Below are 27230 nucleotides of genomic sequence, written 5' to 3' on the forward strand. Positions count from 1 at the left end.
TATCAGTTACCTTGGCTGTATCCAGTGGGTAGAAAAGGCAATTTTCAAATATTCCTGCTGTAGCACCAGCAGCCATGTTGATAAAAACATTAGTTGTTGGTAATGTCTCAAATTCACCCATAATTAAAATTTTTATTAATTATACAAACACAGAAATTTAACATAATTTGTTTTCAAACAATTTAAATGTTTGAAAACATTATTTTTTAATATGACGTTTGTCATGTTTTTATTTTTTATGTCATGTTGAAAATAAAAATAAAACTTTCCACAATATTTACATTTTATAAATTGTTTTCTTCCATTAAATGAGTCAGCTGTCTGATTGTTACAAAATTCAACTTATTTTAATAACAGAAGTGGATGTTTAGTTTAATTTAAACAGCCAATCATACATAGAAGCAGTACTATGATATTCAGCTTATGATAATGAAAACACTAATGACAATAAGCATAAGAAACTTTGGAAGAAATCTTTGGTTACAATCAATTAAAACTGAAATAATTAAATTAATATAGTATAACACTGGAAACACTAATAAAATAAACCAATACAATCAAAATTTTCTGTGTGCTCATAACTTACTCTGTGCTAAGATCCACAAAAAAGTTTTGAATTAAATTGAGCACAACATGCAAGTGAAAATGAAAATTTTTAATGCTAATAAATATTTTGTTTTCAATGTATCTTAGATTAAAAAATTATCTTGTACATTTTATTTTGTTTAACCTTTTGTTAATTTTGATTAAATGATGTGGTTTTTACAAAATGATAAAATAAATAAAAATATTCAAAAACAGGTTTATTTTTAGAATTCTGTTTTGTTTTGAAATAGAAATTTTTAAACTGTGCTTTTGACCTTGAGTTATTGGAGTGCAGAGATCTATGGGACCCAAGCTAGTTGCATTCTTTCTTCACACTTAAACATGCCCCCCCCCCCAATAAATAATTTTCATCCTTCCTACACAATCATATTTGTCATTGTGACATATGTGAATGGCTCTACATGAGTATCAAATTACTGCTTTGGTTAGGAGTTGTATAGTGCCAGTAGATGTAAACCAAACATTAGCATGAGTAATGTTTGTGTGGACCTTTATTACAATACTTAATACAATGACAAATTTAAATATTACTTTAATGGCAGCTGCTAGTCCACTGAAAACCATTAGAAACTGTAAATCTGCCTTCTCAGATTGTGAAAATGGAATTGATTAAATTCTTGTACTAGTGTACAACTTAGCCCATGTTTATTAGTGAAACAACATACAGAGGAAACAAAGATTCTTGTAAAAATGTTGTAGCCTATTTTAAATCAAATAAATTAATTTACATTATGTATTGAGAAAAAATCTAACTTATTGTAAACTTTTCTTGTTATTAATTATTGGTAGTGGACATGAAACTATTAATAAGAATAAACTATTCTAAACTATTAATAAGAATACTTTTTTTTTTAATGATGTTGAACATTATTATTTCTTTAATTTCGGAAAATACAATTTTTTAACATCTGTTAAAAAGTGTGCTGTGGACAAAGGATTTAAATCAGGTTACTCCTAATAATATACCGTAATTACTGATAAGAGTAATAGATTAATAACTACCACCAACGCAATTACAAGATGAATAAGACTATCAGAGCAATTGTTGGTACAGTACCTTAACTTAAAAAAATTAAACAATGAATGCCGTATGTTGGTATTTGTTCTCTATCGTAATGTAGCATGGCTTGTCGTTGAATTTTGGATTGAGTGTACTATCGATTAGTCGAAATGTTGACTTCGAATATCGAAGCGTTCTAATCTTTGAGGAGTTGTATTTGTTAATTATATTCGTCAGATTTGTTAATGTTATATAAGTATATTCACTGTAAAGAGATATTATTTATGTGTGTATTGGATCGAAACTGAAAGAATTGTTTATTTTTCAAATATTTTTTTATGCTTAATATAGACAATGTTAACCTTAAAAATTTCTGAGGTTAGTTTGAATATATATATATATATATATATATATATATATATATAAATAATTTGTTATATATATCAGTGGTATTTATTGTTATCACCAGACAACTATTTCACTTAGTATAATGTAAAAAAATTCTTTGTTATTCGTGTGTAGTTTATTGTGCTGGGACTAAAAATGACCAACCTGAACTTCTATGCTTGTACTAGTCACTGGTACTTTTTAAAGTTTCTAATACACTCATCTTATAATGAAGACCTAAAGCTTTTTATATGACCTGTTTGCTTTCAATTGTGATTGCTTAAAGTGATAATTCGTTTGTAGTTTTTAAGTTTGTTTTATTAACACTATTAGAAATACTTGCATTTCATAAGTACTGCTTATTTATTGATTAATGTGATTATTGTTATTGCTCATTTGATTTTGATATTGTAAATCCTTTATTACATTTTGGTACAATATAATATTTATCCCGTGTCCAGTTGACTTGGATCCTGTCATGATGACGACAACCATCAATATTAAGTGAAATTTCTGGTAAAAAATTTCTTAATACCTTTTGTTTTTTATAAAACTTAAAATTAATTTCACAGCTAATGTTTAAATAATTATATTGGTCTCATCAAAGAGTATCTTAATTCCTCTTTTTTAATACTTAAATTCAGTATGAATCATTACTTTAATTACTGTAGATGAAAAAAATTACACTATGCATAGGTCTGAGAGTCCTATGCTGACAATTTTTCATTTTGTTATTTTACATTATTTAAGTAGACATTTTTTTCTAACTTCAATTTTAATGATTTTTATGGAAGTTTTAATCATATTTGTAATAGTAAATTGTTTGAAAAAGTAACTTTGCTTTACAAATATCGCTTGAAAAAAGTTATTACCCAAAACATTTTCACAAATTTAAAACAGGTGATTATTTTTTTGTAATTAAACAATAACTATTACTGTGGTTTTTAACCTTATAGTGTATTAAATTTGGATTGATAATTTGAAAGGTATAACATTACACAAAACCTTATTTTTTATTTCCAAATTTTGTGATAATAAAATTGGACTCAGGCAGTCAGGCATAATTTTTTTTTACAGGAATGAACAAAAACTGTTTGTAAAAATAACTATAACTATAAATTATAAAATTTATACGTTTAATAATTTAGGCAATATAACTTAAATAAATTATACCGATACATATCGACACCAGAACATCTACTAAGCTGGTCAGTTAGGAACTATAAAAACTTAAGTAATTTTTGCAAGTCTTGTCAATGATGAGACCTACCTATTAAAATACAAAATAAATGAATAGAATAATTAATTTTTCAGGGTAGAACATTTATTTGAAAAAATATATATTTTTGAATGTTAGTATAACACACCATGCAAACCTTTCTTGAACATTCAAACAGATTGATCTGCAATTTTTACAAGGATATTTTGTATTTCTGTGTAATATTGGAGGACATAACTTCCAGGGTTTTGTTTTTTCAAAGAAATCTTCATGATGTGGTACCTCATCTTGGATCTGTAAAATTCTCTTTATACTCGGCCTCCAAATCTTGTCCAATGTAGTCCATATTAATTCTACTATGCATCAGAGGTAACACGAGTGATTTGGCTAAACTTTTCATGAAAACAAGCCTCATGATCACGGATGAGTTTTTGTACGCCTGATACAATATATAAGAATTGATATTAAGATATATTAACACTGGAAAATAAGAAATTACCATAGCCCACTTTTTTGTCAATCGCAAGGAAGAATGATATGCTTACAGAATGTCCAGAGTGTCCACTTCACGTTTTATCCAGTTGTAGTCTGCTGTGATTTCAGGTTTGCCCATGTGTTCTTCAATACATGTATTGTGGTACATTGATGATTAAAGTACAACAGCTTATAATTTTTTTGAGATGTACAGCAGTAAAGTAAGATCTTCGATGAAGCCATATATGGAACTTTTCTCATCTCTATTCTTATTAGAAAGAAATGTGACGGGTGTTTCCATTTTGTTTTTCTTTAACATCCCAGTACATAACAGTTCTCTGTGAAGAAGTTACCTTGTAAGTTGTGTGGAATTAAACCAATTATTGCACGTGAGGTTTCATCTTGTTTTGACGATTGGTTGAACTAGCCTCAATACAGCTTGTCTGTATAAGAAACCTTTTCCTTTCTTTGGGTGTCAATGTTTTTCTATCACTACCCTTTGCGGTATAAATATAAGCGTTTTATAAATATTGTGTTTTTGCATCTGTTAGACACATTATCTTTAGACAATATTTGACTGGTTTGTTTTGGTTTGCTTGGCATTTCTCCTACCACTACCCCATTTGGTCACCTTAAAGCATAAGACCGAATGTCTGTGTCACAAATGGCTACTGAGCCTCGAAACAGTTTAGCTACCAGTGTCCTAACTAGCTCCTAGAGCTAACCTAAAAGAGTGAGCAGAATAAGCGTGGTACCATACACCACTCGCTTGCATGTTCTGCCGCCCACTTGTCATATATCACCAAAATGGGAAGGCGCTCCCTGTCAATTACTAAAACCTTTATGACTATCAATAATTAAATTTATCTCATCAAAGACAGCAATTCGTTGCCACGCGTAGGCTGCTGAATGTCAGCAATTATCTGTCCACCATTAAGTACTTAGAGCCTTATCTAAGGTATTAGGTAGCCAGCCATATCTCTCCGTTAGCTTCCTACAGCAGTGCAGTAGCAGTCTTTTCCCTTAGGTAAACTACTAATGTCAGTTGAACAAAGCAACCGCATCAGGGAACTCCCTCACGGTCAGACAATGCGGTTCACGCCACATTGATTCGCCGCTTGTGAGTGGCCAATTTTCCCCTTGACCTCTAAGTTCTAGGGTGGCCTGAGTTCTGCACCCCCCCCCCCCCAAAGGGCTGGGCAGTCGAACATCATGTGTTCATTCAACTGGACCTCCCCACAGACTTACTACAGCTCATCAGCAGAACCGAAACAAGTATTGTTTAAAATTTACATGGTTTGAGAGCACTCGGGCTCCCGTTGCCCTTAAAATCGAAGCAGAGACATACCATCCCCCAAGATCCCGTATAAATTTATACAAGGACTTCCCTTAGTCGTGGCGTGCCATTCTTGCTGCCATGTTTCCATTGCGAGTCTGTAAAGCCTCTTCCGCAGGCGGGATATAAGCAACTGTTTGAAATTTAGAACCGGTGCACTGAGATCACTGTTCCGCTCCGGTACATGCCCAGCTCGAAACCTCATCGCAAATACCTCGGCCTCTCGTTCTCTTCGCAATTTCCACATGGCCGCCCGCCGAACTTTCACCACTAAATCGATTGGGAGAGCCTTTCCCAATAGGTAGCCTCGTAGAAGGTTGTTTTTAAAAATGCCAATGCGTAAAATTAAGGCTCTGCGCTGGGCACTCTTTAAATTTTTAATAAGTGCTCGATTTCTTTCCAACCTATGCACCCAAACGGACCCCCGAAAGAAGTCATACTTTTGACGACACTTCGGTACATCATGTACAAATGACGGCCCGACAGCGCGTAATCCTTTCGAGCACTTTTAAGTTTGTGCATACAGAAACGGCGTCCGCCGCTACTTGCCTAATGTGGTAAACAGCCAAAATTGCTAAACAGCAACTTCTCATCAAACAAAACACCTAGGTACTTATCGGCTGATTACTTATCAAACTCGGCTGATTACACAGCCTTTATACTTAATACCGGGATTACGACTGTGTGATAATTTTTCTGCACCCTTGAGAAGCATAAACTTCGTCTTGGGCACAAAAATCTTTAAATTTTGAATATCCATCCAGCCCTTTGCGGTTGACAAAGCCGTCTGCTCTCGGTCATCCAGCTGCAGTCGTGAGTTACCACAAACTAACAGGTGACAGTCATCGGCAAAAGCCTGGGCCGTGACCCCTTCCGGGAATGTCAGTCCCAAAAACCTGGTCGAATACCGGGTTTCACAGCAAGGGACCAAGAACGGAGCCCTGCGAGCTTCCCCTGGTGACGGGTGTTTCCACAACTAGGTGCGCATCCTTAAACAGAGCCGTGCGATCAGACAAGTAGTTACGTACTACGGCCTGCAGGGCTACGAGAACATTGCGGCGTTCCAACTCATAGAAGACAGCACTCCAACACAAGGAAGGAAATGCCTTTATGTCAATAAAAATTGTCAAAAGATATTTACAATCAGCGCTTTCTACTTTGGCAAGAGCATTTAAGATGCAATCCTCGGGGCCAACCCCTTTCATGAAGCCATGCTGGCCTCGATTTAGAAATGAGTTAATATCGATGTTTTCCCAGAGCTGTTCCACAACCAGCCTTTCAAGCAACTTGTCCATTACCGGCAAGAGGCTGATGGGTCGATAAATGCTGACCTCACTCGGATCCTTTCCTGATTTTAAGAGCACTCTTATCAAAGCCACTTTCCAACAAGTCGGAAAGCAACCCCAGTTTAGGCACCCGGAGAGAGCCTGCCAAGCGGCTCTCTTATGACAGGCAGCAGATGATAGAAAATATCCGGGTGAAGTTGGTCAATCCCCGGTGCCTTTCTCAGTGCCATTCGAGAAACCACTCTGTCTATTTTACGCCAGGGAATGGTGTCTCACCCGCCCTAACGCCGACTTCTGTTTCAGCCTCCAGAGCATCTGGAAACAGAGTATCCAGTAACGCCTGGTAAATTGCTACAGATGTTAAAGAGTGCACCAAACCCGCATCGAACACTGGACTGCACGTGCAATGCTTTTGGCTGATAACATGACTTCGCGAGCTGCCAGGGATTGCGCTGGCAAACTCATGCATGGAGTCTTGCCAAAACTTGAGTTTGGCTTCCTTGATGGCATGATCGTATTTATTATGGGCGTGCCTGTAGATCCGCAGACCCTCAGTGCGCACATCATCAACGATAATCCCTGTTAGGGGGCGACGCTGGTATCTTCTCCTGGCGGACCTAACGTTTACGGGCAACACGCTAAAGTCAGAGGACCACCACTTTTTCCTGGGTTTCCGTCTGTGTTTACAGACGGCTCCCCGGAAGCAGCGGTCATGACGGCTGCAGGCATTCTCCGATCAGCGGACTGTCCACTACCTAAGGGTCCATCCATTGACCGAGGCCGCCGTAGGACCCTATAGCAACCAGTCTTGATGGCCCGGCCGAATTGTTCAACCGTCAATTCCACCTCCTCCCTGTGCTACATGCGCCATTCCAATCCTTGTAAGGCAACCTGTCCTGATCCAGGCTCCTCAGGTTATAGCGACCCGAATTTGAAGCTCTTGGACCGCCACCGTAAGCGATCTCATTGGTTATAAACCTATGATCACTCACTCTGACCTCGGACCAGACAACCCAATTACTTGTACACCTAAGCAGGTCGCCCGTCACCAAGGTGACGTCGTTGTAACTTTCCCCCAGTTCGGAAGAGAAAGTCGGTGGTTCTGCCTCATTAAGCAAATAGAGGTTTCTGGGTTCAACGAATTGTGCGAGACCAGCGCCTCTAGGGTCAGTGAGTGGTGAACCTCAGACGGAAGACTTGGCGTTAGCGTCCAGAGCAACCAGCACTCTGGTGCCCAGGAGATCGTCCAGAATCCGCCCCAACTTCGACAATAATTCATCGATACTCCATCCAAGCTTGAAGTATCCCGACACCAGTACAATATCGAGCATACTCCTCGTGACTCGCTCGTCAGAAAACTGGGGCATCCAGAAGACACCCACCGAGACCGAGCCGACCTTGATGGCAGACAGCGACCGTCCCCCACGAAATTGAATAACATCTACTCCATGGAAGCCGACCATCCTATCCCCGACCGTGTACAGCTCTTGGACCAAGAGGACCTCGATGACGTACTCCTCAAGAATCCTCATGGCTTCATTCGGGAATTATGCAGGTTTAACTGCTCCAGGTGCAAGCGTTCAACAAGGTGAAGACCGTCCTCGAAAGCTTCCCCCAATTCAGGCGTCGCCATACGCCGTATTGTTCACGATCTTTGCCCGGGTTGTGTCATGTGACCTGCATTGTTTGCCCCCACCCGGTGTCCGGAATCAAAGCCTTTCAGCAAAGCACAGGTAGCGCACTTTGCAGGCGCTGTCTTATTAGGGCAGTTAACTACCCTGTTCCCAGCAAGGGCGCAATGACTTACATCTCCAACTGTGTTCTACAATGGAGAGAGGTGTGACCAAAGTCTTAACATCTGAAGCACCGGGGTACTTGTGTATGGTCGACAACCCTGCAAGAGGTCCACCCAAGGAACAGCCAACTATTGGCCACCAAGACTTGCCGGATATTTGGCAAGATCTCAATTATCCAATGGCTCTTTGGGGCCTCTTTCCGCTCCAACTGCCGGATCACCCTGGTCCCTTTGAGTAACTTCTCGATAGCCATATCCAACATAGGATTTTTGCTGTTTATAGCCCTGTGGATTTCGGGCTCCTCTACCGTCGTTGCCCTTGGCAAATTGTAGACCAATATTTGTGGCCTCTGGTGGGCTAGCAACTGAGCCTTCAGCCCGTTCTTCCTAAGAACATCGGCCTCCATCAGCCACTTTGCTTGTTGCTCATTAACAACCTCCAAGACGACTCCATGGTCCCTTGTTTTTGTGACTCGGGAAATCTGGAACCTTTCCTTTCGCGGATCCAGGACCTTCTTCAGTGTCAGCTCCGTTATCACAGAAGAAGCCCCCGGACCAGGCGTCACAGGGACCACTTTGACGGTGACCCGCCTAATTTTGAAAGTCGGCGCCTTAACTGGCGGCGGGGGACTAACCCGCTTAGGCCCGGCATGGCTGTTACCGCAGCGAAGGAGACAGGCGTTTTTACCTTCTCCTCCACCGGTTTCAGAGAAGGGTGGATCTCTGCAAGGACCCTCCCTATTTCTGGTTTGACGTCCTTAACTCTTTCCACCACTTGATCCAACTTGCCCGACAGTCGAGAAACAACTGGGCTCGGTTTGCGACCTGGAGGTTTTCGTTTTTCCAATGGCAGTTCAGCAAACATCAAGACCGGGTTTGTTTGCCATGTATATGGCATATATAACGGCTGCATAAAGGTGCTAGCATTTTGTCTACACAGATTGCTTGCTGATCCAACAATATAGCACAGTTGGCAGTTTTCTATAATCCTACAAAAAATTTCCAAAATAGTTGCAACACTCTCTTCTTTTTTACCCTTTTCTCTATCTGTTAAATTATCAAGTTGTAACATAAATAAAAACGTATGCGTTTTGGAAAATAGCAGGTATGTCTACGTTTAAAAACTGTAGTAACCGCCGAATACGTACACCCATAGGTGGAGTGGATCGTGGATGGTCCTCATATCTTTGTAAATTAGGATTCGCACGAACTGCGGTAAAAGCCGGGTGATTCCGTTGCCCTTTAAGGCGGGCAAAGTAAGATGCTGATAGTTGGTCACGTCTATCCCAAAGTGATGGTTCATCGCACTCATCAAGTATGCTAGTGATAGGGATTGATCTAAAAGTCCCTGTAGCAAGACGGAGAGAAGCGTGATGTACAGCATCTAACATTTTCAGCGCGGTATTACGCCCTGAAGAGTAGGCGATAAAACCGTAATCTAAGCGGAAACGAACTAAAGAGTAATAAAATCGCAACATACATGATCTATCGACTTCCCATTTGGTGTTAAGAACTCGCAGCATATCGAAAATTTTGGAACATTTCGTTTTTAGTTCTTTGATGTGTCTGACCCATGTAAGACGATTGTCAAAAATCAAACCTAAAAACTTGATATCAGGAGTGATAGAAATTTTCTCTCCTTTGAGAAAACTTGCGGAGTAGATGGGTCCCACAATCGAGAAAAGACTACACATTTTGTTTTTTCAGGTGAAAATGTGAAGCCGGTCACCTTGGACCAAGCTTCAAGGCGAGATATTATGTTCTGTAGTAGTCTCTCTGCTGTGGCTGTTGAACGGGACGTAATATATACGGCAAAATCATCAGCAAATAACGAGCATGAAGCAGAAGGGTGCACACAATCATAATACTGCTGATGGCTATAGCGAACAAGGTGGCACTTAATACACTTCCTTGAGGGACTCCATTCTCTAAAATGACGCTACCCGATAGAGAATCTCCAACACGAACTCGGAAAGTTCGGTCATTTAAGAAACCTCTAATAAAAGCCAACATGTTGCCCTTTACTCCCCATTCTTTGAGAGTATTTAGGATACCACGTCGCCAGGCCGAGTCGAACGCCTTCGTGATATCAAAGATAAACCATTATAAATACATAATAGGTGTTGTAGCACTGAATTTGGAAGGTGCGAGATCATACTGAGACGAATGTTGTCAGGTCCAGGGGAGGTGTCACATGAGTTTATAAGTGCGTGTGATAACTCGTTGAATAAAAAATTGAGCCTTTAATTTACCGACCGAATCACTAATGTTGAACGGTAGTTCTTCCTTCAGTATTTTGTACCTCTGAAGATCAATACTGTATGATGAGGTAAGAGACACCGAACGGAAAGAATCTGCCAAGTTACTTGCCAGTGCAGAAGGTGATGTAAGGGGTTCTCCTTCATGAATAAGTCCGAGAATGAATTGTTTTGGTGATCCGCAAATTATACGGATTTTCTCACAGCAGACTTGGGAGAAGTGCCTGAGATAGTGCCCACGTATTTCCTCCATGACTTTCTCATAGCGTCCAAGAATACTTGACGACATACCGCTCTAGCCTTACGGTATAAATGCAAGTGTTCATTTGTAGGCCTGCGGTTAAATTTGCGCAGTGCCTGTCGTCGATTGCTAATAGCGTTTCGGCAATCGTCATTCCACCAAGGAATAGAAAGAAGTCTTGGGTTTTCCGATGTTTGTGGGATACATCTGTTAGCATTTTCAAGTTCAGAGACGTAAGAGATGAAAGTTCGTCAAGGGCGTCAGCACCATCGTCAGACTGTGATGGGAAGGCTTTATGGTAACCGTTCCAATCTGCCTTTTCAACAATCCATCTCCGTGGCCTTTTATTCGTTTTGCGATCGACACCAATAATAATTGGCCTATGGTCACTGCCATGAAGGTCGTCACAAGCAGACCAATTAAGACGAGGGAGTAAATTCGGTGTACATAAGGAGAGGTCGATGTTTCACAGTGTACCAGATGATGAAGACATAAATGTGTATGACCCATCATTCAGAAGACAAAGTTCAAGTCTTGTCTGATTCTTTTTATCGTATTTCCTCGAGCGGAGCAGAAAATGATCCCCAGGAAATATGGTGAGCATTGAAGTCTCCTACTATTAACGATGGAAATGAATTTGTGTGAGGAGATTTGATATTTCTAGAGCACTGAACTCAGAGTTCGGGGAGAGATACAAATTGCAAATATTCAATTTAAACAGGACTGAGGTTTTTACAGCAACAGCAGGAATGTGGGTGGCTAGAGGTAGCCGTGAGGTGATTGTCTGTTAGTGAGGTGTCGGCTACAACACCTCACTCCGCATGAAAATTACAACACCACCACTTTCTACTATCTACAAGACAATCGTATCTCTCACAAGTATAGCCTCTGAAGTTACAACATCTTGCTGTAATAGGTGCGTTTCTTGGAAGCACATTATTAATGGTTTATGTGAACGCTTCAACACTCTAACATCTTCAATGCGGGACCGAAGATCTCTAACGTTCCACTGAATAATATTCATAAGAATAGATTTATAAATTCAGAGAAAGTATTTAAAAATTAGTTGTATGTGATACGGTTTTTCTTTTTTGAATTTTTGATTTTAAAGAACTCCAATGCCCTGGAGTCCGATGGTTCTTCAACCATATCCTCCAGTATACGGAGTGATGGTGGAGGAGATTTAGCAGAATGGGATGCCGCAGATGACATCCCAGAGGGGGCGGTTACATGGGTTCTCATAATAGGAAGTTTATTAGATTGCTTACCGCCAGCTGTGACTACTCCTGCTCGTACTGGCAAAACTTTGGGAACAGGAACTTTCATAGGGATCCCGCTGCTGGATTTACTAACTGCAACGGAAAACTTTTTGTTCATCTTTGTCAGTTGTGAAATAGTGGCTGTTAGTGATGCAACTTGATCAGATAACATCTGAACAAGTTTTTTAGGTCATTGCAGGATCCGCACGGCTGATTATTTAAATTTGTAGGAACTTGTTTCAATGTAGCGGTAGCAAAAGATACGTCGGGTTTTTTCAGCGTCCTTGAGTTAATAATTTTTTTTATATTCTCTGCGTGCTGCTGGAAAAGACAGTTTCTGCTCCGTAGAGATTTTGAGAATTGCCTATTCTTCCTTAAAAGTTGGGCACTCTCGAGAGCGAGCAGTATGCGAACCACTACAATTAGCAGATTTTTCTTCTTCTTCGCAGTTAGTATCATTGTGGCCTTCCTTAGTACATCTACCACAGACCTCTGTTTTCGAGCAAGATGTTGTAGTGTCATCATATCCTTGGCGTTTAAAACATCCTCGAGGGTTGGGAATGAAAGGTCGTACTCGAACTGAAAAATAACCAATTTTTATTTTTTCCGGTGGGAATGGAAGGTTGAAAGTCAGTATAAGAGAAGGTATTGGTTCTTCCATTCCGCTCTGCCGTTTCAGTATACGCTTTACTTCTACAACATCTTGGGCACGGAGGTCATTAGCTATTTCACTGGCATCGATATCCATAAGATCTCGGCAGAAAATTACCCCACGACTCGTATTTAGGGTTTTGTGGCATTCTGCACTTATATTTGTATTACGGAGTAATACAAATATTACTCCTAAAATATTTGTATTACACTTATATTTGTCTGCACCTATATTACGGAGACGTAAGATAGATAGACTCTGCTCATTATTGAATGTTTCAATCAGAATCAATCCGTCACGTAATTTTCTGATGTTCTTTAAGAGAACCACTTGCACCTGTTATAGCTTTGTTTATCACGAAGGGCGAAACCTTTTGGAGAGAGCCACCTTCCTGACTATTTCGGAGAACAACGAATCTAATATTATTAATATTCATGTCTAATGATTTGTAATTCTCTTCTATAGGACTTTTATCTTCGTCAGACAAAGCTGAACGAGGCCTCTTCACAAGACTATGTTTGGTGGTTTTTTCTATGGACCACCAACCATCAAAATATTTGTATTTGGAACTGAAATTTTGATCCCACGAGTACCGGCGATAAAACGGACCACTCCAGCAGAGAGCACGCATACTGCAGCTAGAGCAAAATATAACTGGGTTCGCTCTGGTGCCCAGAGGACATCGTTCAAGTCTTACTACGTAGAGTCACTCACCCAGCGGCACGATAGTTCCCACGTTGGGTTACGGTTGCATTTCGTGAGATGTCACCAAGTGTAAATGTAAGAAATCAGTATAGGATGTTGTTGTGTAGTTGTGTAAGGGTATATGTTGTAATTTGTGTAGTGTTCTTGGTGTAGTATATATGTATAGTGTAAAGTGTTCTGCAGCTCAGTGTGTAGTGGGAAGAAAAGCTGCAGAGGCTAGGCCGGTGAGGACGCCAACCCCCAAAGTCTTAAAGAATAAGACTCCCCGTCGGAGAATTTGATGATCCTGCCTGTACATCCATACTCAATATACAATGCAACAACATACAATACTAAATATACTATAATAATATCCAACTAGATATGCAATACGAAATAGCCAACTAAATTATACAGCGCAAAAAAAAATATTTAAAAAATCAGTTAAAATACATTTGTCAAGTATATTATTATGCACCCATCTTGTAGATCAACTAAAATATAATGCAAATAATATATATCCAACAGACCGCTTAATGTAGGAGTAATTGTACACACACCTATGTACACAACGTAACTCTCACCACTGACTGACTTGTCCCCACCTGTTGGAAGGTACTCGGACAAAGGGCGTTTCAGATTGTGCTGTTAGGGTATTATGGGAAAATACATTTCTCTTGCATCCAACAGACCATTGCGCAGTAATTAAGGATTAAATATGTGTCAAGGTTATTTGGAATTTACATTTTCATTGCCATTCACCAATATTTCAAACATTTTCTGATCAGTTAACTTGGACCTAAATTATTTTTTAACATTACAAGAAGTTTTATCTAATTAATTTTACTCTATGGTTCAAAAAAAGGTAATTATCTAGGTAAGGTGACTCACCCCGAAATCACAAAAAAACCATATCAAATTCATTCAAAATTAATATTTATTAATTTAATGATGTATTTTGGGTGTCGGAAAATAGAAAGTTAGTAAAAATTTCCATAGTGATACAAATAACACATAACATAATGAAAATAGAAAAAAATACTTATATCATAGTGAAACATTATATTTAAAGATATAAACATGAAAATAAATAATATAATCTAACCAAACTTAACCCACGCTCGCTTCGCTCGCTAACCTTGACTTGTTATTATAACCTTGATTTATTATTTAAGTAATAAATAATTAATTAGGTTAGGTTCAGCTCTTGATTATTGCGGTTATGTTTTTCTTGCTCCTAGTATTCGTGGTTATTATTGCAGTTTCGTTAATAGTTCTGTTACTTTTTCATTTTCTTGTTCGTTTTTAGTTGTTTAGTGGTGTTTTCAGTAGTAATGTTGCGTTTTTGTTGAGTTTTTTTTTTTTTTTTTATTTGTCACTATGTAAATTTTTACTAATTTCTATTTTCCAACACCCAAAATATATTATTAAATGAATAAATATTAATTTTGAATGAATTTGATGGTTTTTGTGATTTCAGGATGAGGCACCTCAATTAAATGATTACATAAAAAACAATAATAATTCTTAGAATTTTAAGTATTTTTTGTACAAGATCTAGTTCTTAAAAGAATAATGATATTTAGCAGTTTTACCATTATCAGGGATACACTGTAACTAGATTATTTTGCTTATCAGTTGAATATCAATATTGTCATTTTTACTGCTTATTCAACATGTATGGTGGGGCTTTAAACTAAACAATTTCTGAATTTTTATTACCTTCCCCATCTGAGATATAAGGCATCAAAAATCATACATTTTGAAAATTCCTGCATATTGATCTGTTTTCAAAAATAAATAAAGAGGACATTAGACTTCAAAATTCATAAATAGGCTCTCTAGAACTATGTTAAGAAGGGGTATAAATATTAAAAGTGATGTCCCCACCCTTTGTAGTGAAATATTTGTGCAAAAATTGAAATTTTTGCATTCTAAATGCTCTGATTCAGAGCTAATTTTAGGGCATAAATTTTTCAATATAGGAAATTGATATACATAACATAATATATAGTAATTTTTATGTAGAATACAATGATTTTTGTTTCAAGTTTCTAAGTCTGTTAGTTTCTGAGATATCGAAAAAATCACAAATGCCAAAAAATACTAAAATTTTGTGCAGGACATTGTAAAATTTAACCTAGCGCTTACAAACAATTTTTTTAAAGATAAAAAAAATTTCTTTTAATGGAAAAAATTACAAAAATCAAAAATGGTCTTGCAACAATTTAATTCTAGATTGAGCTGTTTGATATGGAATAACCCATACATAAAGTAGCTTCTTTGTCATGATGACAAAAATTTTGTGTCAAAATTTTGCTAATGTTTATGAATAAAGAAACCATTGTAGCCACAGTTTGAACAGTCCTTTTTTTTTTTTAATTATTTCTTAGGCTTCAGTTTTCTTTTTTTTTGCATTTTATACATTTTCCAATGACCTTCTAAGAAAAATAGTTTTAATTTTTTTTTAAATAATAAATAAAACCTATTTGCCATAAAATTAACTTCAATCATAAAATATTTTTTATGGAGTTACATGGCAAATTGCTGAAAATACTGTATTTAAGAATAAGTAAATTTATGATTTTTAATGTTTAAAATGATTAATGAAACTTGCTTTATCAGTAGTAAATCAGAAAATTTATTTCTGAAAATTGATAATGGACCAACAAATTTGTTAAATATTCTTATGAAACTCTTCAGTTATAGATATTGAACTGTTAGTCCCTCCCTACAATTTTGTTCTCTAGTTGGAATATCTTTAATTAATTTAAGGTTCTTGCTGTCATTGTCTTTTTTGAGATTAATTTTACCCAACCTACAAAAGAGCACACTAAGGGATATTGGGTTAGTCTGAATTAAGGCTTAGATATTTTTAAATTAAATTAAGTTTTTTCTATTTAGGTTGCCGTAGATTGACAACAGTTATTTATGTAGTTTTGTTCTTATTTTAAAATCTTGGTTAAAAATATTTTTTATAGTGTTTCATAGGTAACATTTAGTTGTTTATTTATTTATTTTTTATATTAATTATTAAATTTTTTAACCGGGTTACACCTATACAAATTGATTTCATTACATGTTAACGTGCATCCCAAATATGAAAAGTATAATAATCATATAATATACAATGAATATCATATAAATAAAAACCAGGAGCACCATCAATTAATAGTTAGAAACTTGGCTTTATATTAACAAAATGGAAAATTTTTGTGCAAATAAATTAAACAGAAAAACTTTTGACATTAATTTTATCATCACACTTTATTCATTTATAATAAAAGATTCAATTTTTAATGTATTTACAGTGAAGCAAAAAATTTGATTAATTTAACCTATTGAATGATTGACATTAAGGGTATCATGTGAATTTCTTCCTGCCTACTGAATATCCTTTTAAATAAAAACAGTAATTTTACAGCATTATTAATACGAGTAATAATTAAAGAGTGCATGACCTGTAATTTTGAAAATAAATCTATTACAAGTGTTAAAGACCTATAATGTAATTCTAGTAATTGTTTTTTTAAAGGATTTATAAATTAGAAAGTTTTTCCTTTAAGATTTATGTTTTTTATTTCAGATAGCTCAGAAACTACAAGAAGGAAAATTATCAGCTTTAGAATTGTGTAAAATGTCTCTGAAACGAGCTGATATTATTAAGAGTTTAAATGCATTTGTGAAGCTATTAGAAAATAATGCTGTGACTGATGCAAAAAATGTTGATTTACATCTGAGTAAAAGTAAGTTCCATTTTGTAGGTAAGAAAATTATAAATTAAAGTAACTAAAAAATTAGAAAATTAAGTTATTTTAGTGAGTGGAGGAATTGCTTTTTCTTTTCTTTTTATGTGAGGAACTTCACTGTATTACCAAATTCACAATAGTATACTGTCTACATTGTGGGGATATGAAATAAATACAATGCATTGATTTGTTTTAATTAGGAATTTTATAATGCTAGTTTATTGAATACAGTTAACCCAATAATGGTTATAATACTTTGTAATATGCTTTGCAAATATTTTCATTCTCTGTTAGAAATTATTGCTTCAGTGAATAACTGACAGAGGAATGATAAAATAAGTGGTAGTTTAGATTTTTCAACAATATGAGTTTTTAAGACATGTCTTAGAAACTAAAGTCACTTTTTATGCTGCATATACTTGGTTATGTATACAGTATACATACACCTTATAACTGTATACAGTTATATGGAAGTATAATCCTGTACTTCAGTATTTTTTATAGAATATTTAAAGATTTATTTATATTAAATGATATTTATAGATAATAGTTAAATATTTTCTATTTAAAAGGATTATACAGATTGAAAGATAATGAAGGAATAACACTAAACACAAAAAATAAATCATAGTTATAAACTATGGAAGTATTACTTATGCATGGAATGAAGGAATACCATATGCTAATAGAAATTTTTTTTAATGAGATTACTAGCTTAACTGTTATGGTCATTTGCCCAAGTGGAAATTTATAACATATGAAAAATGGTATGCCTAACTGGGATTCAAACCTGGGACCTTCAGATGAATACCTGAGATCGCTCTGCTATGGATTATTTTCTCCCATATTGAAAGAGAATGGGTGTTTCTGTTTCTGTGCCTAGCTTCCTTTCTGTAATCGTAAGTAATTGGTCATAAAGACCTATAGAACAAAACATGATTTGTAGGAATACTAAATGTCTTGTATTAAAATGATATCCATTTAGGCTGTTCATGGTTTACGAGAAGCTTATTTGCTAATTATTATGTTCCTTTTTTGTTAAGCATCATTGTTTTTCTTTTACATACAATCATGGAATCATTTCAATGACGGTTTGTACTTTCATTTTATACTCTACATTTGTTATAATATTTTTTGTAGATGTTAATTTTGGTTTATTTACATTAATATATGTATATCATGTGCATATTTCAATAATTTATCTTATCCTAACTTTTAACACATTCACATATGCTACCTTATTTGGTATCTGTCTGTAGTTTTGAGTTTTTAAGAATTATTTAAGCTTATGATTTTCTGATGAATGCACTGTCTCTCACAACCTCTGTTTTAAATTAACTATGCCTAAGTATCACATTTAATAAAAATTTCAATGGATGGGATTATAACTACAAAATGTTTGAAGATTTATTTCAGGATTGTATTTCATTAGTCTTACATTACTGAATGATTCTGTTACATTGAATAAAAAATTTCAATAGAAGGAAATATAACATTTTTACAATATTTCATAATTCCACTGGGATAATCGTAATTGATTTGATTGTTATTTTTTGTCCTTCCTAGCATTGTCACTCTTACATTTGTAGTTGACGCATTTCAGAGATCTCCATTCTCAAAATTTCTTTTAACAATTCAAAGAGTTTTGAGGAGAATGGATATACTCCAAAACGTATCAGCTACAAATGTTAGAGTGGCAATGCTAGAAAGGGTAAAAAAATAGCATTCAAATCAAAGAAGGAAATGTAATTGTAAAATGTTTGAAAATTTATTTCAAAATTACACTTCATCATTGGTCTCATGTACCTGAATGATTTTGTTATAAAAATAATTAATAAATAGCAGTATTATTTGATTTACATTTGTTATTTTTGAGAAAACTGTCTAAGATTGTGTTAGCCATAAAAACTATGTTTTGTAACATTTTCTTTTTTTACATTATTTGACAATTATTGATTAAAATGGTTATTACAAAAGTTCTGCTGTGATTTTCCTAGGAGTGTTGTTGATTTATTTAAGTATTTTTATAGATACTTATGGAGGTATGATGCAAGGAATTACAGTAGCAGTCAAAGATAATTTTTGTATGGATGGTGTTGAAACTACTTGTTCATCCAAGATGTTATCTGATTTTGTTCCATCTTATAATGCTACCATTGTTCAGAGATTACAAGATGCTGGAGCTGTTATTATTGGGAAGACTAATATGGATGAATTTGCTATGGGGTAAGAATTATTTTTATATATATATATATTTTTTTTTTTTTTTTTTTTTTTTTAGATATGTTTCAATTTTCCATTTATTTCTCATATGGAAAATTAAGATTTTTGTATAACATACTATATGAAATAAATGCATTACACTGCTGTAATTATATTGAATAATGATAGCTTAAAAAACGTTATCCTAATAGCAGATTATAATTTTGTTTTCTTAAAACCAGTTAAATTATTTTATTTCTTTTAATCCTTTTATAGAAAATGTTGCCCTTCAGAATGTTAAAAAGAATTGCATAAGATAATCTTAAAATATTAAAAACTGCATAGATGCATGTTAAATACTTCTTGACAAAGTGCTAAAAAAAAATTATAATTAGGTAATTGTAAGTAGGAATCACTCTAAGTTTAAGTTTAATAGGGAATTTTAAGTCATGGGTTACCCTTTGTATTGTGGACAAGAATTTAAAAAACTTTTTTCATAGCTGTGCTTTTACTAGTATAGTAGAGGAGTTTTCAATTGATGAATTATTGATGTCTTTCTCCAAAACAGAAGCTTTTATGAGCATCTTTATAGCAAAAAAGCTTCTGTTTTTAACCCAAGTTTAAAATATAAACTAAGGTAAAGTGAGGGAAACCTTAACAAAAGTACTCAAGAAATTATCTTAACACTATTATTTCAGCATTCTAAAAACAAACCTTAGTAAAACTATGGTGTGGGTTTCATTTACACACCACTGAGAAACTGGGAGAAAAAATTAAACACTATATGGAGGGATGAGAAACTAGAAACACTGCTTTACACCTAAGCACTATAGTTTACCTTAGACCATAGGTATTCCTAGACTGTCTTAGATAATAGGTAGTGTGATATTTAGATCACAACTTAAACATGAAAGATAAAGTCTGGTAGAAATAATATTCTTCCTAATATTGTAAGCAGCACAGCTATCTACACTAAAAACATTTGTGAATTAATTGATTTTGACTCTGGAGAAAATATTGTTCTCACTTATGGGAAGCAATTTGCTTAATGTCCATATTATTGTTATTGGTAAGAAATTAAATTAAATTGATAAGAAATTCCAATAGCTCGTAGTTACCACTATAAATCCCTAAAAGAATTGATTTGTTTGGATTGATTATTCAGGGAATCCTTAATATTAAGTATAAATAACCATCAAAAAAGCTGATTGAGTATAATTTAAAGTGTAAAAAAGAGCACCCAAGCCCTAGAAAGCTTTTTTTTCTTATGTTGTGCTTTAAAATGCAAACTTAAGGCAGCTCACTTTAAATTTTATTGTCAAAGGTCCATCAACACACACAGAGTTTGATGCTTTAATCAAGACTGTAATGATTAAAATCCTAAGTATTTGTACTATATGTTATACTAAGAGAAACAGTGAAATAATTTAGATGTAATTGAGCAATAAAGAGCTGGTTAAATCTTCTCTGTATATATTTATATATATTTTTTTTAATTTAAGTTTTTTCAATTAAAAAAAAAAATTCTTATTTAGATCAGGAACTGTGGATTCAATACATGGCCCTACAAAAAATGTGTGGGGTTCTGAAATACCGTACGTATTGAAAAAAGGGAATGTTACTCTTAAACATTTGTGTAGTAGGGAGGCAGATAATATAATTGCAGGAGGAAGTTCTGGAGGAAGTGCAGTTGCTGTAGCTAGTGGTGTCTGTTTTGGGTAAGTGTTTATAATAATATTTTTATTGTGCAAGGTTATTTTTATTTGTTAATTGTGAAAAAAGAAAATTGCTTAAGATTCTTCATTGCAATTGTCTTAATGTTTGAAGGAAATTTTTAATTTGTATAAATTGGTTTGTTATTATCTGAATCTCTATCAGTTTTCTATTCTACTCTTTTAGAGAATATATAAAGAAAAGGCAACAAATGAGTAAATAACGGACAAGAATATTTTAATAAAATAGAAACGGTTTAATTTCTATTATCATTATATTTTATTTTACTAAGATCTAAATGTTACATAAATGATTGCCAAAAATTAAAGTATGAATGATAGAAATTAAATTTTTTGTCTTTTAATAAAATACTCTTTGTGTGTTCTAGTTTTCTTTTTAGATAATTTTATCTCTATTTCTAAGGCAATTTTACCCATTGTTTCTTGAGAAATCTCTAATTATTAATTAAAAATGAATAATGTCTATCTGTAGGTTCAAAATCTTCCTTGTAGAAATGCAAAAAATATGAATGCATCTAATATTAATTGAATTACATGCTTAATTCACATCTATTTTGGTTCTATCCTTAAAAAGGTAAATAAGAGAAAAGAATGTTCTGCAGAACATTCTTGCAGAACATTAGCAAGGATCGCTAATAATATTAGCGATCCTTGCTGGATTATATATACTTTCCTGTCTATTTCATTATTTTGAGCACGTGTCTGTTGTAATCCGTTTATAGAATACAAGACAGTCTTTGTATTATTCTTCATGATGATAAGAATTTATAATATTGTTATAATTATTGTTCATATTATTATTATTCTCCTGCTCAGTTGAAATAGTTTATATAATTCTTTGTTTCATAACAGAAAGGGCTTCATTATTTAGTTGCTTAATATTATCCATCCAATTCTCTCTTGTAACTATGACTCTTATTCTCTCTTGTGACTAACGTTTGTAAAGGTTCAAGAATTACCAGAATTACTTTTCTGACAGTATTCATTTTCACTGTACAACCAGTCCTTATGATGATTGGGTGAAACTGTTACTTGTAGGGCAGAATGATACATGCATTTGAAGAATGCAAATGAAGAAGACCTGCTAAAGTTTTTATCACAGTCTTGGATGAAAATAATGCTAAGTGCAAAATTTACTACTACATGGTTATGGCAATTAATTTAGGAGGGTGAACACACCACAACAAACCTTCAGGGTTGTCATACTAACTTCTGCAAATGTGTGCTTAGATTTGGTACAACTGTGGACACATCTGCAAAATTTCCCAATTGTGCATCATTTGTTTTCCAGCTATTACAGTGTAAACATGTTTGCTTTGCTAGCAATTTGCACCAAGGAGGAACAACAATCAGTGTTTACGCCAATGCGTAAAGTAGCTTTAATCCAATAAATTCAAGGTCTTCTCGTAGTGTCAAGTTCACCGTAATTTTCTATTTTGTCTGCTGTGGTCGTAATGATTCAAAAAAATAACTTCTATTTAGCCAAATTAGTCATAACTGTTTTGTTATCTCCAATTTTAATGTTGTCAAAGTTCCTAGAAGTCTAATTTTCTTTGTCTGCGATGATGTCATTCCTCAACTTGTTCGTATTCAGAAATTATCTTATCAGTCTTATGTAATTCTTTTAATGGTCTGCTTGTTTATAAAATAATTTTTGTTATGTCTATCGTTCCCGAATACCCCACGTTTGTCTAATCGTTCCCAAACTTTCTGTTTATGCTGTTTCTTTTCCGCACTAACACTTGCACACTACCTGTTGTCGTCAACACACACACTCTTCTGTCTACGGCCTAGTTTGCTTCCCCTTCTTCTCATCACGCCACCTTTCTTCAGTGCAGGTCAGACTTCTACTGGGTGCGGATGTTCTGCCTGCGACTCGTTCACGTTTTCTTTCTCTCTTTTAGTGTGATTATTACAAATTTGTGATGCTGCGTATTATTCGTAAATGTTAAACCTCCTGAATTTTGATTCATTAATATTTTTACACTTTGCTCTTATCCGTAAAATGAATTTCAATAAAATGCGTACAGTGTCTACATTGTCTTTCAAGCGTCTTCATTGTAGATGTTAACATAATTTTACAACTAATATTTACATTTACCTCATGTGTTTTGTTTTATGATTTTCTCATTATTCTGTTGTTTCAGTGAAAGTTTTTGTGAAAAAAGTGTACAATATTTGTTTTAAAAACTGTTACATGCTTCAGTTCAAATCGTGTTCCTAGTATATTCTGGAGCAATTTTTTACCTTGTAAGAACTCCCAATGTTTCTTCTCAGTCTCAGACTCAAGTGCATCAAATACTGCTGCTCCAATAAGTAGATACTTGATTTATTATGAGATGTTTATTGAATATTCTGAATGTCTCCATTGTCATTAATAGTAATAAGCAACAGGATCTCCCCTTAAACAATACATTACTTTTTGAGAAATTATCAGGTACAATTTGATAAACTTTATTTATGAATGTGTGTACATATTACTTTATGAGATTATTATTCTTGTATCAATAGAAAACTTTTTGAATTTTAATTTCAGAAAGTTAGACTATATGCATGATTATATTTTACTTTTATATTTTTTCTGTGCAATCATTCTTTTTGTGTTAATATTAATATCTTCCTTTGTGAAGTTTACAGTATAACATTTGTACAGGTTAATAATTAATTTAGTAGTTTAATCTTTGAACTGTTTAGTTAATCTAACTGTCTATGTGTTGATAATTTGTTGTTTAGAATTATAGTGTCAATGTATTAATAGTGTCAAAATGTGATTTTTTGTACTATCTGAAAAATTGGAATTATGAAAGTGTATTTTTTAGTGTTTTATGTTTAAATATGAATTTTTGGGATTGTTATTTTGTAAATCAAACTTTTCAATTCTAATTTAGTAGATTGTAAGGTCTCGACAAAAACTGATTTGTTGATTATGTGCCTTTTGTACGTAATGTACCATCAGTTATTATTTTTCTTTTATAATTAAAGTCCAATACTTTGGCAAACGAGCTATGTTTAATTTTTGTAATTTACCCAACAATCAGTGATATGATTTCTCTGGTTGGATGGTGTGAAAGTGGTTTAAATTCATTGTACACTTTTATTGTAGTGTGGGGATAGTGCTTTATCACATAACAGTGTCCACCACAGATGACAAGATTCAACAAGGAAGTGGTTCTGTTGAATAGGCACATTACCATCAATGAGATAGCATCTACTTTGAACATTGGTCATGGTTCTGCCTGTCAAATCATCGACGATGAGCTCAGCATCCGTAAAGTCTCTGTGCAATGGATACCAAGACAGCTTACTGCAGAACATAAGCTTAAACGTGTTGATGCACTGTTCAAACATTCAACAAGTTAAATTTTGAGATACTGACACCCTCCCTACAGCCCAGACCTTGCTCCCTTTGACTTTCATCTGTTTGGGCTACTCAAGAATGCTTTGTGAGGTCATTGATTTTCCACAAACTTAGACTGCAGGAAGCAGTTCAGAAGCGGCTTCGTGACCAACTAAAAACCTTTTTGTTGGAAGGAATAAGCGAGCTTGCAGACCAGTGGATCAAGTGCATTAACAAGGGTGGTGACTATATAAAAAAATGATATACATGTTGAACCTATTTTCTATTACTATTTTATTATGTTACTATTAATTTTATTAATACTATTATTTTTATTAATTTTATTATTATTTTACTAATTTATTTTATTTTTATTTTCTATTAAAATTTTAATATAATAAAGAAAAGACTCCCAAAAAATGCTGGGTGCTACTCATTGTATTATTGTATTTTAGTATTATTATATTCTACTCTTTATATTGAATTTTAATAGTTCAAAAAAATATTGGAAATTTCAGTTTTTCAAAAATTTCAATTTTAACTAAAAAGAAGAAATGTAACTGTAAAACATTTCAATTTATTTTTTATTCACTTAGTAGGTGAGGTCAACAAAGGATTTGTTGCGTAGTTTATGATATTCTTGGCAAAAAGGACACATCATTCTCTGTATCATCCTTATCGTCCCTAAATAAATTCAATAGTTAATTTGAGCAGAATTAAAAACTTGATAGCATTACACATTACTACATTTGATTTAAACAATATAATGGAACTGAGTCAAAAGAAATTTTCTGGAATTGGATTGGTAGAATGGTAGAGGATGTATTTACATACAAAGAAGGTTGAGAAAAACTTTCAAACTGTTTATGGTATGTTAAAAATTTGGTTGAATCATTTGTAATGAATGTAGGGCTATGAAAGGTGATTAATTATAGAAAATATTACATATGAAACTAGAAATCTAGTTTGTAGCTGAAGAGGCCATCCTTCACTTTGCACAGATGGGGCCTCCACCAGTAGACAAACTCCTCCACCACACTACTAAAATATTATGTTAACATCAATTTAAGTCTTTTTATTTATATTTCCTATAATAATGCTTAAGTATATTATAATTGTTTTAATATATTCCTTTTTGTTTTACCTCCTACCCATTATTTAAGGATATTTTGATTTTAGTGCACTTGGATCAGATACAGGAGGCTCAACAAGAAATCCAGCTTCCTATTGTGGGGTTGTTGGCTTAAAACCAACTTATGGGAGTGTGTCTAGGTACGGTCTTATTCCATTAGTTAACTCTATGGATGTTCCAGGAATTATAGCAAGATCTGTAGAAGATACTGCTTGCATCTTCAGTACGTAAGTCGTACTTTGAGTGCACAAATTGGAATGTTTTTTACTAATAGTTCCTACACTCAGTTCTATATTATAAAATATTAATTTTATTTCACAAATGCACATCAGTCAAAAGTTTAAAAGTATTCTCTGCTCTGTAATACAAAACAGAAATTGTGTCTTTTTGTTCTTTGTATTTGATTAAAATAAAACTTTTTAATACCAATAGTTCAATTGTACTTACCTGTTAGCATTTTACTTGCAAATACTTAAAAAATGTCTGTTTTTACTTAGTTATGACTTAATCTGCAAAAAAAAAAATGATTGACGGTAGTAGTTTATAGCAAAATTTTGATGATGTTCATATGGAGAATATAATAAAGAAAAGACTCCCAAAAAAATGTTGGGTGCTGCTCTTTGTGGTATGTTATACTGTATTTTAGTAGTTTAAAAAAAATATTGGAAATTTCAGTTTTTCAAAAATTCCAATTTTAACGAAAAAGAAGAAATGTAACTGTAAAAACATTTCAATTTTTTTTTATTCACTTAGTAGGTGAGGTCTGAATGAAATATTTTATATTATAAATTAATAAAAGAGTAACCATTTGTGATATGATTAATTTTAATTGTGTGTAGTTTTTAAAAGATAAATCTATTTATGAAAAATGTGCTGTATGTTATACTTAAACTCCAAATGACAGACAATGTGTAGTGATTTTCTGCTATGCTTTCTATTTGTCCCTTGGTTATGTACTATCAGAGAGGATCGCAACAGGTCAAAATGTGTTTTTTTAAAAGTATGCCTTTTATAGTGTGCCTCTTAGGCTGTGATATAGTCAAGGAATCAAATAGTATAGTGATGTACTTTCCCAAACATTTGTGTGTGCTCTTGGCTGTGATGTCATTTAAAGAGTCTAATAGACAGGCTAAGGCTTTCTGTAGAATTACAGAGTGTTCATAACCTTCTACCCGATTCCTTGCTTTTGTTAGATGATGGGAGAGGACAAATAGAAAGGATTTGGACAGAAACTACCCCATTTTATTTAGCTATTTTAATCTGCTTCTGAAATATGAATTTATATTTTGAAAAGATATATAGCAGATAGGAAACTAACTACTTAAATTTATATGACATTTTTCTTAAGGTGAGGTTACATTACTGAATAATTTATTTACTGTAGATTAGCTAGTCACAGTTTTGATTCCTGCCAAGGATCTGACATTGTCTTTATTTGTAATTTCATCAGATTATATAAAATATTGAAAATTCAAATGTATTAATGTAAGAATTGATGAGGCAATTTTCAAGAGATCTGAAAAGTAGTTCTATATATCTTCAAAAATAAACATTTGTTTATTTATTTATAGTTATGTTTCATCCTCTAAAGTAAAATTTAACAACATTGTTTATATATAAATGTAAAAAATGATCACAAATTTACAGCAGGGACTTTTCATAGGTTTCAAAATAAAACTTCTGGATGACTATAAGACTGAATTTTAATGTTTTTATTTTTTATATTTTTATGTAGTTAGCTTACCTTATTTTGCTTTGATACGACAGTTTTAAAAACATGGTAATTTACTGTGGAATCTGTCTTATAAGAGTTAGAACCAATAATGTTACATTTAATCAAAACTTAATTTATTTAATAACATTATAGAGAATCTATTCTC

The 27230-nt window shown here is 33.9% G+C and overlaps 1 protein-coding gene across 2 annotated transcripts in view; it reads left to right on the top strand.

The window, feature by feature from the left end:
• The first annotated feature begins 1769 nt into the window (after positions 1-1769).
• Positions 1770-27230, top strand: part of GatA (glutamyl-tRNA(Gln) amidotransferase subunit A, mitochondrial) — a 43421-nt gene continuing 17960 nt past the window's right edge. For both annotated transcript variants that reach the window (XR_012757483.1, XM_075373836.1), the window contains exons 1-5: positions 1770-1984; positions 16784-16943; positions 18977-19172; positions 20684-20866; positions 25398-25573. Coding sequence is in view for 1 of the 2 variants with exons in the window: in XM_075373836.1 (XP_075229951.1) it covers positions 1961-1984; positions 16784-16943; positions 18977-19172; positions 20684-20866; positions 25398-25573 (739 nt within the window). In the remaining variant the exon portion in view is untranslated. The remainder of the gene's footprint in view (positions 1985-16783; positions 16944-18976; positions 19173-20683; positions 20867-25397; positions 25574-27230) is intronic.

Source organism: Lycorma delicatula, chromosome 1 (assembly GCF_047948215.1).
Source record: "Lycorma delicatula isolate Av1 chromosome 1, ASM4794821v1, whole genome shotgun sequence".
NCBI classification, from domain to species: Eukaryota; Metazoa; Arthropoda; class Insecta; order Hemiptera; family Fulgoridae; genus Lycorma; species Lycorma delicatula.